We start from the raw sequence: 13,711 nt of genomic DNA on the forward strand, positions 1-13,711 counted from the left end.
GAGATTATTCTTGATGTCGAAAGATTTAATCTTTTTTGATCGCATCAATAAAATGTTAAGTGTGCATACATATTTTTGTGACCCAGCACCGTTGTTCGACAATTTTGAAATATTTAATTTTTAAGTGCAAGAGGAAGCGAAACACATTTTAGGCATTCGCATCCACTTACTAAGGCGAAACCCCATTCTAGGTATTATAAAAAAAAAAAACACTTTCGTAAAATATTAATGGCACATAAGCCTTAATGCCTAATTCACGTGAGTTAATGTTTGTTTGTTTGTTTATTTTCCTAATAAACATCTGTAACGGATGGCCAATAAATCTTGGTGTTCTAAAAATTTTGTGTTAATATTTCCGAGCTATAATACAATTGTACCTCAATTGAAGGGATCATCCCATACTTCTATGTATCATAGAAAACTTCAAAACAACGGTAACACAGTTTGGACATGTCAAGTTTGTTTAGTTGCTTAAAGTAAGGGCGAAATATCAGCAGCGGATGAAGCCTTTTTTGAATGGAGAACCCTTTGTAAACTAATTTTGGTGTCATGAGAATGGAAAATATGTGGTTTTAAAACCGCTGTGCAAATATATCTGAGCTTTAATACAATTTGACATGTCAAACGATCAGGAGAGGAAACAGTCTCAATTTGACCTGATAATCCCAGATATCTTTGTATCATTGGAAAAGGATTTTATACACTTCCAAAAGAACATGATATGCGCACATTTTCGTGCTATAGTACCACAGCTATACACATTTGACATGTCCAACATTCGTAAATACTATACGCAGTATTGTCACTTTCATAAAATGTATATTGCAGTGTAGATATGTTCGTACTATAACACTACGGTAACAAAATACTTATTTCTGATAATTACCGCCTTTTCTTGGTGCAAAACCCAAACACTTTTTGTATTACTGGAAAGTGAATTTTCCTAAATAGTTCTGACATATCAAACTCGGTAATTACTAGAAATAATGAGTTAAACATCAGCAACGAGTTATTTCAACTTATATTTATCAATCTTTTTGGATCAGATGGTAGCGTGCATGGTGCCCACGTTGTTGGGCAGGTGACCCCATACCTTTTCGCGTCCGATCGGGTAATCAAACCCTGGCCGCCTTGATGAAAGGTGAGAGCGCTATCCACTGCACCACCCGCAACCCATTCTTTTTGGCATATTTGGAAAGATATTTTTCGCCACTGCAATAAAATGTTTAGTTTGCATGCTTTACATCTGAAAAATCCAAGGGTTCTGCTCTTGATTAACAGATAATCTCTATACCTGTGAACGATGTCAGCACAACACTGACAGCTCTTTACACACAACCTTACTGATGAAATGAGTTAATGTGTCTGGAAACAGCTAGAATCCTGCATACCTGTGATCTTGATACAAGATAAAAGGAATCTCACCACTGCATATCGGTCAAACTATCCACCTTTGATTTGGGTTTTTCTCTTCTAATATTCCAAGACCAGGTATTGTTTGTTTGGAACCAATTAAATAGGTAACTGTAACTAACCGCATTCTGTTTTGTCATAACCTTATTCAGAAGACATCTTTCAATACCTCATGTGTCTCTCACATGCCCAAATCACTACTCTGTTCATGCAAAGAATAAATCACAACATTAAGGCCAGGTAGTCGTGTCTACAGAGGGTGCAGCCACTTAACAGCAATGGTCAGTTTTCTGTTTGTAGAAAACTGACCATTGCTGTTAGGTGCCTGCACCTTCTGTAGATAATCAAGACCCTAACAGCAATGGTCAGTTGTCCACAAATAGAAAACTGACCATTACTATGAAGTGGCTGCACAATCTGTAGACACCACTACCTGGCCTTAATGCTGGGTACCAGACCATACTTTAAAGTACCTGTATGACAATCCACCTTCTCAGATACATTGGAATACCAAGTCTGGTGAATGCACGGGAAATGGTAAGAACATTATGCTCCAGTCAAGCTTTGGTTATCAAAAATGAATAAGGGACATAACTCTGTATAGGTTGGAGCTCAAGTCTGGTGTTCTGCATGCAACACCTTCCTAAGATGCGCATGTATAGCCAATTTGTTTAACGTAGGTGATATATCAAAGAAAAAGATGGTCTGCACAACTTATTGCTAATACTCCGCCAGCAAGTCATAATCCCCTGGCCAAACAATGCAATACAGTAGCATGTCCTGTCATATCCACGCATAAAAAATATGGAAGCAACTGTTAATTTTAGTTTTATTGGTACTAGCATATCATCGTCCTTTCTTCTTTTTTCTGGCTGAGGGGTCGGGGAAGGTGAGAGGCACATTTAATGAGGCAAAGTTGATGGACAATGGCCGTCCTACCATAGTTACCCCCTTCTTGGACGTGAATGTACAGCCCAGAGCTCGGAAATGGTTCTGTATCCTGTGATAAAAGAAGGGTCAGTATATTAGACAAGTGAGGAAAACACAAATGTAGCATTGATTTAATCATACAGTATTGAGAAATTGAATGTGATCTCAATGGAAACTGCATGCATCCTACAATGAGATTCAAATGTAAAATAATCAGTAAATCTAGGGTTAATGTGATTCTGTAGTAAATGAGTTTTATATTGAAATTTGATATGAATGATCCGTAGATTCTGATTTAAACTGCATCTATATAAACGATCTGCCAAATGACTTATCGAATACAGTCCTAAACTACTTTTATATAAACAACCTGCCAAATTCTGTTTAAACTATTTCTATATATATGACCTGTCAAATTTTATTTCAAACTTCTTTTACATAAAAAAAATCAGTCAAATGACCTGTCAAATACTGTTCTAAACTTTTTAAATATGAGCAACCTGTCAAACACTAACTGGTGTAAACTTGTTATGTATAAATAACCTAGCCATGATGTATGCAGTGCTCTGCATGTAGTTACAAAATAACATGACTGCTACCTGAGTGAATTGATTATCTACCTTTCCAGTGATAGTTTTAAATCCATCATCAGTTCTGTGACTTCTACTTCATACTCATCTATCATCAGACACAATACTAGGATGTAAGATATAGTTTTGTCCTTCAGTCGAGCTGGCCGACACCTGCAATAGAGCAAAATCAAAATAATATAATGTAAGATGTAGTTTTTTCCTTCAGTCGAGCTGGCCAAAAGCTGCAATTGAACAAATCATGACAATAGAATGTAAGATATACTTTTATCCTTCAGTTGAGCTGGTCAACACCCAAAATGGAACAAAATCACAATAGCATGTAATATATGCTTTTGTCCTTCCGTCGAGCTGGTCGTCACCAACAATGGAACAAATCAAAATAATATAATGTAAAATATATTTTTTTCCTTCAGTCAAGCTGGCCAAAAGCTGTAAATGGAACAAATCACAACAATAAAATGTCAGATATACGTTTGTCCTTCAGGTGAGCTGGTTGACACCCACAAAGGAACAAAATCCCAACAATAAAATATAAGATGGAGTTTTGTCCTTTCTTCATGCTGCCAATATCTGCAAAGGAACAAAATCACAACAATAGAATATATCTGCAGGAGGAGAGACTATGTACCCTCAGCATTGCTAGTCATAGACACCTGGGCCCGTATTCATGAAACCGTTCTCATGCTCAAGCATGGATTTTGTACTCAAGCCAGCTTTATTGTAACCCACCTAAATAATGTCAACGATCAAAAAGTCAAATTCAAACAATGAAAGCAGTATTCGGCTTCAAGTTTCTTCAATTTTTGTCCAAAACTTTTAACAAAAAAAAGACTTTATAAATAATTTTAACTGGAACAAGAAATTAGACTTGAGCACAAAATCCATGCTTGAACATGAGAACGGTTTCATGAATGAGGGCCCTGATATAGGTGTAAAGCACAGGATAACAAGGCTGAAAGATAAAGAAGTGTGAAGATCACTGTTAGTGAGGAACCAAAATCAAACATCACTCACTATGATGTAATCAATCAGCTCATCTGGAGTTTGAGGGGATTGACAAATACTGCAGGATTAATGATATCATAAACAGCAGTTTTTGTAGAAGAACTGGACTAGGGCAATCGCCAACAGCCAGGTAGATGAGCTGTTTTCACCTTCAGAAAACAAGTACTTTATAAATGACTTAAGTTTTTGCTTAATGTTGAACACTGCGAAACAGCCTTAATAATGCTGTTGTAACAAGGACAAAGGGCCATAACTCTACATGTACTGGAGCACAACACCTGGGTTGGTGCGAAACAAACGGTTTGTCCGTTTTTAAATGTAACAATTTCGGGTTTAAATCCTGGCGGACCTGCATATGTTTATGCAGGCCTTGCAAGGTTTTGTCAAGGCTCCTGAAAGCAGCATTAGATTAATTGACCTGACTCTATTTCATAAACGAACAACTCTAGTCCAATTGATCCAACCATTTGGTTCATGATAAATGAAAGTGATTCAGAATCCAACACTCTGCCTTCACCTTTTACATACCTGGTAAGTATAGAGAATTTGGCTAATGTAGTTGAAATAGCAAGGAGGGAATGATATGGACAATATTCAGTATTGAAAATGAATAAAAGACTATAACTTTGGATATTACACGCCAATAGACCCAAATTCAGCATGCAACACATTTCCTGCTTATGATTCAGAAGAACAGCAAGTTTGGTAAGTGTGGACAAAATAACGAGGGATTCATGCTCCACACAAACTTTGGTATCAAAAATTAACAAAGGGCCAAAATTTGCTAAAATACAAATATAATTTGAGATGCAATCTTCTCTGAGCTCTCGCTCGGCTCCAACATACACTCACTCACAGTCCATGCAGTATCAAATTTGTATCAAATTTGTATCAAATTTCATAAAGAGACTTCAATAAATAAAACACAATAGAGATGATGATAAGAAAAAGTATTGTAAACAGGACATGTTGTCAACTGGCTTAAAGAAATGGTACGATGCTCCGATAAAAACTCAAATATTTGAAGCTCACCTTCTAATTCTACCACCAGATTCAACTTTCATTGTGAACTTTTTCAACAGCTGCTCAATGACAGCACCAGGCCACTCCACAGGTAACGGGGCTACAATACACAATTCTTAATTATACACATGGCACACCATCTTGTCATGATATAGATATCATTGATTGAGAAGATATTCTAATAATAAAAGACTTGGCTTTTGACTTGTACTATCAATAGTAACAGGGACATTGTTTTTATATCCTGACCTCAAATGTAGCCCCTGCAACTTCTATCCACAAGCTAATATCAAAATTGAAATTGATATTTTTCAAAGGCCAAAAGAAGCTTAAATGAATATTTTACACTTTTTTTTCATCAACCTGTTAACTCATTCACCCGGAAGACACATTTGAACTCTTCCAATTCAAATGTTGGAATAGTTCATTATGAAATTTCAGGGGGGAAAGAGTTAATTACCAGCTAATGAAGTTTGAGCAATCTAGGAAACTCCTTATATCATGTGAATACATGAACAGACAGATGGAAATGGAAGGAAATGATTGCCATATAAGGATGGACAGTATGTTTATACACTGACTTTTCTGTCCAAGGGTGTGTGTGTTCAGATTGTTGAGTGTGATCAGATAGTGTAGGTACATGAGACATTTAGACATCTTCCATCGTTCTGATTCCGCCAAGGGCATGGTCATCAGGTGACTTGTGACATACTCAGGATATCTGGAAGGACAAAGAAAGTTAAGTTATTTAACCATTTCCAAAGGGTGTTCATAGTTAATATGACTGACAGGTAAAAAACTAAATTCCATGTTAGTATTTTATAATGTAGGAATGTTACTGTAGTAGTGTCAGTATTTGTCATTATTTCTTTTAATGTATTTGGTATTTAGCTATACACGTTTGTATGTAACGGAAATCAGCCTTCCGTGTAATTTTGTACGTCACGCATTGCGGCAAAACTTTTAGCGCGCGCACGGAAATAGTACGCGTAAATGCAAGTACAGTACTGAGCGGATGTGATATAATGTGTTGTAAACCTGTTTGTCCAGTACGTATTGTCTATGTCTAGAATACCTAGTATTGAATGTAGGGTAATTTACCTGGTGCACTGGTCACTTTGAACAGAGCGGCCAGAGCGAGAACAGCGAACATCTTGTACACCTATATCTTTACCTAGCCAGCATAGGAATTAAAAGAGGTAGCTGGCACTAGAGCCAAAAGCAAATAACGTAAGTACCCGTGTATAAATATTAGTCTAATTCATTATAGTTTCTACTGAATAGTATATTTAATTAACGTAATATTTTTGTTAAAAGTAAAGTTAATATTTTGAAAGTCTTTGTAAATTTAGAAATCGGGCGTGGTCAATTTAGTAGACAAGTGATTTCGAAGAAGCAAGTTTTTAATATATATTGTTTCCTTTTATAGTATTCATTGAACGAGTAAGACCGAGGACTCGGCGGACTTTGTCCGATAAAACCCTCTTCACATTGAAGAGGTGGGTATTTTATATATTTGTAATTATGCTGTATTTCTATATAACATATAGATTGGATGTCAGTTTGTAAAATATGTATTCCACTATTGTAACTTACGTAACTGGCTACGGCCAGGTAGTTGTTTGACATGTCTTAGCTTTTGTGATTGTATAAATGTTATATGTATAGTAATATGATGTATTTCATGTTACAGGGTTTTTACTTACGTAATAAATTAACTAAGAAAAGAACCCAGGAGTTGTCGTATATCCACGATAAAAGACTACTATTACATTACCAATGTATTTTACTGTGATGAGTCATTACATACTTTCAAGTGGGTTGTTTAATGATGCACAAATGTCAGATCATGTAGAAGTTTAAATATTTAGATGCATTACAACATGCAAGTGTTTCAGGATATAGGGATGTTAGCTATATGTAGGGATGTTAGCTACAAAATAGGAATGTTAATATATAATGTAGGAAAAAAATGTATTGACATAGGCTATAATGTAGGGATGTTAGCTATTATGAAGGGACATTGGCTTTAATTTAGGGTCATAAGCTATAATGTAGGGACATTAGCTATAATGTAGGGACATTAGCTATTATGTAGGGACATAAGCTATAATATAGAGATATAAGCTATAATATAGGGACATAAGCTATAATGTAGGGACATAAGCTATAATGTAGGGACATTAGCTATAATGTAGGGACATATGCTATAATATAGGGACATAAGCTATAATATATGGACATAAGCTATAATATAGGGTCATAAGCTATAATATATGGACACAAGCTATAATATAGGGACATAAGCTATAACATAGGGACATAAGCTATAACATAGGGACATAAGCTATAATATAGGGACATGACATAAGCTATAATATAGGGTCATAAGCTATAATGTAGGGACATAAGCTATAATATAGGGACATAAGCTATAATGTATGAACATAAGCTATAATATAGGGACATAAGCTATAATATATGGACATAAGCTATAACATAGGGACATAAGCTATAATATATGGACATAAGCTATAATATATGAACATAAGCTATAACATAGGGACATAAGCTATAATATAGGGTCATAAGCTATAACATAGGGACATAAGCTATAATATAGGGACATAAGCTTTAATATAGGGACATTAGCTATAATATAGGGACATAAGCTTTAATATAGGGACATTAGCTATAATGTAGGGATGATAGCAATAATGCATTATTCATTTTATACAAGTTTGTGTTATCCTAGGTAGATCTCCTTGTCTCTGTAGTGTAGACTGGATTTATTAATTGAATTGTTGATATAACAACTTGATAATACTCTATTCTACCAGAATCACAGAAGACAGAAAAATATAAAATCTACAATGAAACAACTTTCAGTTTTAAAGTACATAGGGAAATAATATCTGTTAATTGGTCATCTGCGTACGTTTTCTGTTCCTTCCATTGTTTGACCTGTTCATAGGCTGAGTCAAAGAACACTTGGGCAGGGGTGGTCAGAGCCTCCATCTCACCTGGACTGATGACTAAAAACAGAAATTCAAATAAACATGCATACAACTTATCTCTTCAAAGTCAGAGTGAACTTACGCAACTTATGTTATTGTGCTCCAAAGAGTTGGACCCAAGTAATTGTTTTTAGAAACAGAGACAGATTTAGAAATTTGATGTTGCTTTCTTGCAAGCATTGGCAAACATTTTCTTGTCCTGCTTTAACTGATCCTTCGGGCTTCTGAAATATTACATATATAAATAACAGTTAGTCTGTGTAAAGAAACAGGCCCCTAGATAACAGTCTACATTATTTACCAGATTCATTCACATCCCACCCTCTGTAACAGAATTCAGTCCCACCCTTTGAAACAGAACTCTGTCCCACCCTTTGTAACAGAACTCAGCCCCACCCTCTGTAACAGAATTCAGTCCCATCCTTTGTAACAGAACTCTGTCCCATCCTTTGTAACAGAATTTAGTCCAACCCTCTGTAACAGAACTCAGTCCCACTCTTCGTAACTGAATTCAGTCCCACCCTTTGTAACAGAACTCTGTCCCACCCTCTATAACAGAATTCAGTCCCACTCTGTAACAGAATTCAGTCCAATCCTTTGTAACAGAACTCTGTCCCACCCTCTATAACAGAATTCAGTCCCACTCTGTAACAGAATTCAGTTCCACCCTTTGTAATAGAACTCTGTCCCACCCTTTGTAACAGAACTCAGTCCCACTCTTTGTAACAGAATTCAGTCCTATCCTTTGTAACAGAACTCAGTCCCACCCTTTGTAACAGAATTCAGTTCCACCCTTTGTAATAGAACTCTGTCCCACCCTTTGTAACAGAACTCAGTCCCACTCTTTGTAACAGAATTCAGTTCCACCCTTTGTAACAGAACTCAGTCCAACCCTTTGTAACAGAACTCAGTCCAACCCTTTGTAACAGAACTCAGTCCCACCCTTTGTAACAGAATTCAGTCCCATCCTTTGTAACAGAACTCAGTCCCACCCTTTGTAACAGAATTCAGTTCCACCCTTTGTAATAGAACTCTGTCCCACCCTTTGTAACAGAATGCAGTTCCACCCTTTGTAACAGAACTCAGTCCCACCCTTTGTAACAGAACTCAGTCCAACTCAGTCCCACCATTTGTAACAGAACTCAGTCCCACTCTTTGTAACAGAACTCAGTCCCACCCTTTGTAACAGAACTCAGTCCCACACTTTGTAACAGAACTCAGTCCCACCCTTTGTAACAGAACCCAGTCCCACTCTTTGTAACAAAAATCAGTCCCACCCTTTGTAACAGAACTCTGTCCCACCCTTTGTAACAGAACCCAGTCCCACTCTTTGTAACAGAAATCAGTCCCACCCTTTGTAACAGAAATCAGTCCCACCCTTTGTAACAGAACTCAGTCCCACCCTTTGTAACAGCAGAACTTGGTTCCACCCTTTGTAGACATTACTGTTAGATATGTGTAGTCTTTAAGTTGAGTAAACACTCACTATTATGTAGGCTGTAGACTTCTGTACGTGAGGCAGCTTCCTTGTTACATGGCGGGATGCCATCTGTCTGATCTTCAACTGAAACATTACAGTATTAACGTATTATTATACATGTAGTATTAATGCGATTGACTGTAGTACCCTTAACTTGAAAAGCCCTGGATCCAGTCTTACATTTGAATTTGACTAAAAATAAAGTGTTTCAAACAAGTTTTCATCAAGAGCCTGGTAAGTGTGAAAATCATGATAAGACCTGACTAATGGCTGATGTTCATTCATACCCTGGTGTCTAGGCTCATGTGAACGCTGTGAAAGAGCCTGCTTCGACGCCGACTCCATGATGGTCTCCATTGACTTGGCGGCAGATCTGTTCATCAAACGATTCTCCATGGCCTTCTGCTTCTTCTTACTACCAAATGCCTCGGTGAGGAAGTCATTCTGAATTAGAAATTGAGGCATTGCAGTACAAACCCTTTTGATACATTAATTGGTTTTTTTATATGATTGCTACATATAAGCATCAAACCCTTCTTCTGCTGAAGTTATTCATGGTTCAAATTGGCTATTGCTTTATTTTTTGAGACACTGGTTTTATCAAGACTTACTGAGATTGTCCATAAATAAAAATAATAAGATCATGAAATTTTCACGAAACTTTATACTTTGGCATTTGAGCAAGGATCTGGATTTTTGTTTTATGACTGTCTTATGATATATTTCTATGCTTTAATAGCACAAGAACAAAGAGACCAACAGACAGACTTATAATGCCATGACCTAATATGTCCCATCAAAACATAAAAAACCCAGAGTATTTGTTTCAGACAAACCTTCTCCGCATAGCTGAGGGATAGGTCTTCCTTCTGGCTTTCCTCTTGGTTATCACCTGTGGTTGTCGAATATGTAAAGGATATCTTGTACAAATTAGGACAACATTTTACAACATTAAACATTATTTAGGATACAGTAGATACAAGAAGACTTAAGATACAGAAATTACAAAACAACCCTTTTATTTTCAAAAATTATTCATATAAAAAAATAATCTGAATAATTATTTACTAATAGACAGGTTCAGAAATGTATACCAAAATAATTAAAAACAAAACAAGTAAGTAAATTTGATGAATTGTTTTCCTCGAATTGGTCATCGGGACTCATTGGCTATCTTCAGCTCATCTTAATTTTCAGCATACAGGCCCAAAAGAGGTATGCGTCACTGTCTTGCCATCCTGCGTTTATCCCTAAATATTTTTTTTCAGCTAGTCAGCAGTAATGGCCTAGACAATGTATCTGACCTTTGACCTCACTATGACCTTGACTTTGGGAATACAGACCCAAAAGTGGTCCGCTACACACCGCCTTGCCATCCTCCATATATTTCTAAAATTTCATTTATTCCTAAAATTTTATTGAGCTATCAGTATCTTCAGCAGGTCAGAAGGTATGGTCCCTACAACAAATTTGACCTTTGACCTCAATGTAACCTTGGAATTGGGCACAAGGACCAAATAATGGCATGTAACTCATCGCCTTGCCGTCCTACATTTAACGAAAATTTCATTGGCTATCTTCAGCTCATCTAAAGTTGTGGCCCTGGACGGACGATCACATGGAGGACGGACAGTGCGGCAACTATATGCTCCCCAACTTCTTTCCATGGAACATCTTTATCAATGGTCATTAAGTTTTCATGTAGTTATATTTGTGATTGGGTAGATTTTGATGAACTAAAGGACAACAGATATGTCTTATCTATGTGTCCCAATAAACATATGGATGACGCTGTCAACTGTTCTAGCAACTTCATGCAAAAATATATGTGTTATGACTGAAATAAAATAGAATGGTTAAAGAACATTTCTAAATACTCTATATTTTCCTTAATTAATAAACCATAATTTAGACAAGAGTGGTAGTCATTTCTATTTTTTACTGTGATTTTTTACCTGGTAGCTTAGGTAACATGTTGAAAATTTCAGCATCACATATTGTCATCTTTCCAGTGTCCTTGTCTCTCACGCCCACATAGTACCTGTCATACACAACAAACAACATAACTCTACACTGCCTTCAGAAGTGGGAATGGGTATGTGCCTCGTTCACAAAGTGTGATAGGACAGTATGATGTCATAGAGCTCATTACCATAGTACCTGTCATATACAACAAACAACATAACTCTACACTGCCTACAGAAGTGGAAATGGGTATGTGCCTCGTTCACAAAGTGTGACAGGACAGTATGATGTCACAGAGCTCATTACCATAGTACCTGTCATACACAACAAACAACATAACTCTACACTGCCTACAGAAGTGGAAATGGGTATGTGCCTTGTTCACAAAGTGTGACAGGACAGTATGATGTCACGGAGCTCGTTACCATAGCTTTAGTTAGACTTGGATCAAACCAATTTGATTTGAAATAATTGCAACATTGTAATTCTTTTTGGTATTAAGATAATTCAGAAGTTGTACACTATTCGACAACCTACTCTGATGAGAATTTAAAATTCTTGAAATAGGAGAGGCATTTGTGAGTGTTTGAAACCTGCATGGTGTCAGACATCAGACGTTAATGTTTATATGAATGGAACAAACTAAGCAAGGATGTACTTAACATGACCCACTCCCATACACACTCTGCCCCTCCCAAATACTTTTAGTAGTGCTGACCATAGATATTAAAATATTGAAGTTAAGGTTAAGGTTTAAAAACAAGAGGTCCAATGGGCCTTAATGCTCACATGAATTATATAGATTTAGAGTAAATGTCTGGAAATATTTTTGAGGAACAGTGAAAAGGAACAGAAATAGTCAATGTGATGAAATTGACGACTAAAAATATTCAAATGAGCATAAAAGAGTGATGATTATTTATAATACATGTACATGTAACAGTGACCTTGACTTTTTTGCACCAGGACCTTGAAACAAGAACTCATTTTAGACATTTTCCTTCAGATTTCATTTAAATCAAATCAAAAGTAAAGGTAGTTGAGTGTTCACACCTAAATGTGTGATAGAAGTATGGATAGCAATGTGCAACACTTTATACATGTATTAATGCCCCCACAAACCTTTTATGACACGCATAAAAGGAACAAACAAAAATGGGTGAAAAATATCATCCTTGTCACACAAAAGCTAATCCCTGACACCAACTGTGTCTATTGTAATCTGGCTACATAAATTAAGTTTTACTTCTTATGTTTTCTTGCTTCTAAATATCTGGTGGTTGAGTTAAATGCATTATGAAAAGTCATATACTGTAATACATGTGTTATCATTAGATTTGGAACAAAGAACCTGTGGATTATGGAGAAGCCATGTACCCAAACAAGGCTAATCAGAGTTACTGGGGAAATGGAAACATATCTACTAAATTATACATTGATGTTAAAAAGGCATGTATATATTAGCTAAAAGATTTAAATTGTAATGTTTTGTAGGAATTTTAAATGACATACCTGCAGAAATTCTGTGATCTATCAGCAGATGTTCCAAAGTTTTGACCAACATATGCCATTTGATCCGTCTCTGCTACCTACATAACAACACAACATACAAAGTTACACCTCATTGATACTACAATTGAGACTACACTTAAAAGCACTTCTGTAAAAAGTAGACCACCAGGTATCAGGCCCCAATATTACCTTCTTTGTTTGTTTGTTTGTTTATGTTTAACAGCCCATCGACGGCTGTGGTAATTTAGGGCCATGGTGATTTATTTATTTATTTTACTTTTTTAACAAACATGTGAATAGCGAAGATAAAATCAGATAAAATGGTTCATTTTAAAAGTATTCGCATTGTATGTGTAGATAATAAAAAATAATAAAAGGGGGTTAAAATAATAAAAGAGATAACGAATAGATGATATGGAATATGCGATATATATATAACGTCAAAAATGATAAGGTGGGTTAAAAGACATCAGAGTCTATAAAATAGACCAATGTCTTTCAAATAGTTAAATAATGCCTTCGAATCCACGGAACTGAAAAGTGTTTTCATATCCGGGACTCGGAAGTAGTTATCATGAATGTGTTTAAAATCGGAACATTCTGTTAACAAGAGGCCCATGGGCCTTAACGGTCACCTGATACATTTATATTTATTTTTGTTGTTGAAATATGTACCAATTTGAGTAAAAAATAGTATAATGTTAACTTAACTTTGTCAGGACCATGAGCTGATCATTCCTAGACCAATTTTAAGTGAGATCGGCCTATTAGAA

The 13,711-nt window shown here is 36.1% G+C and overlaps 1 protein-coding gene across 1 annotated transcript in view; it reads right to left on the reverse strand.

Annotated features, from left to right (window-relative positions):
• Positions 1 to 2,230: 2,230 nt before the first annotated feature.
• Positions 2,231 to 13,711, reverse strand: part of LOC110455520 (DNA-directed RNA polymerase I subunit RPA49-like) — a 17,967-nt gene continuing 6,486 nt past the window's right edge. Inside the window, exons 3-12 of the mRNA XM_021505700.1 lie at positions 12,939 to 13,015; positions 11,417 to 11,502; positions 10,298 to 10,353; positions 9,749 to 9,905; positions 9,468 to 9,545; positions 7,903 to 7,999; positions 5,546 to 5,685; positions 4,974 to 5,064; positions 2,964 to 3,086; positions 2,231 to 2,413 (exon numbers count right to left, since the gene is read on the reverse strand). Coding sequence (XP_021361375.1) covers positions 2,260 to 2,413; positions 2,964 to 3,086; positions 4,974 to 5,064; positions 5,546 to 5,685; positions 7,903 to 7,999; positions 9,468 to 9,545; positions 9,749 to 9,905; positions 10,298 to 10,353; positions 11,417 to 11,502; positions 12,939 to 13,015 — 1,059 coding nt within the window. The 3' untranslated portion in view covers positions 2,231 to 2,259. The remainder of the gene's footprint in view (positions 2,414 to 2,963; positions 3,087 to 4,973; positions 5,065 to 5,545; positions 5,686 to 7,902; positions 8,000 to 9,467; positions 9,546 to 9,748; positions 9,906 to 10,297; positions 10,354 to 11,416; positions 11,503 to 12,938; positions 13,016 to 13,711) is intronic.

The sequence above is a fragment of the Mizuhopecten yessoensis genome, unplaced genomic scaffold, assembly GCF_002113885.1.
Source record: "Mizuhopecten yessoensis strain PY_sf001 unplaced genomic scaffold, ASM211388v2 scaffold8233, whole genome shotgun sequence".
NCBI classification, from domain to species: Eukaryota; Metazoa; Mollusca; class Bivalvia; order Pectinida; family Pectinidae; genus Mizuhopecten; species Mizuhopecten yessoensis.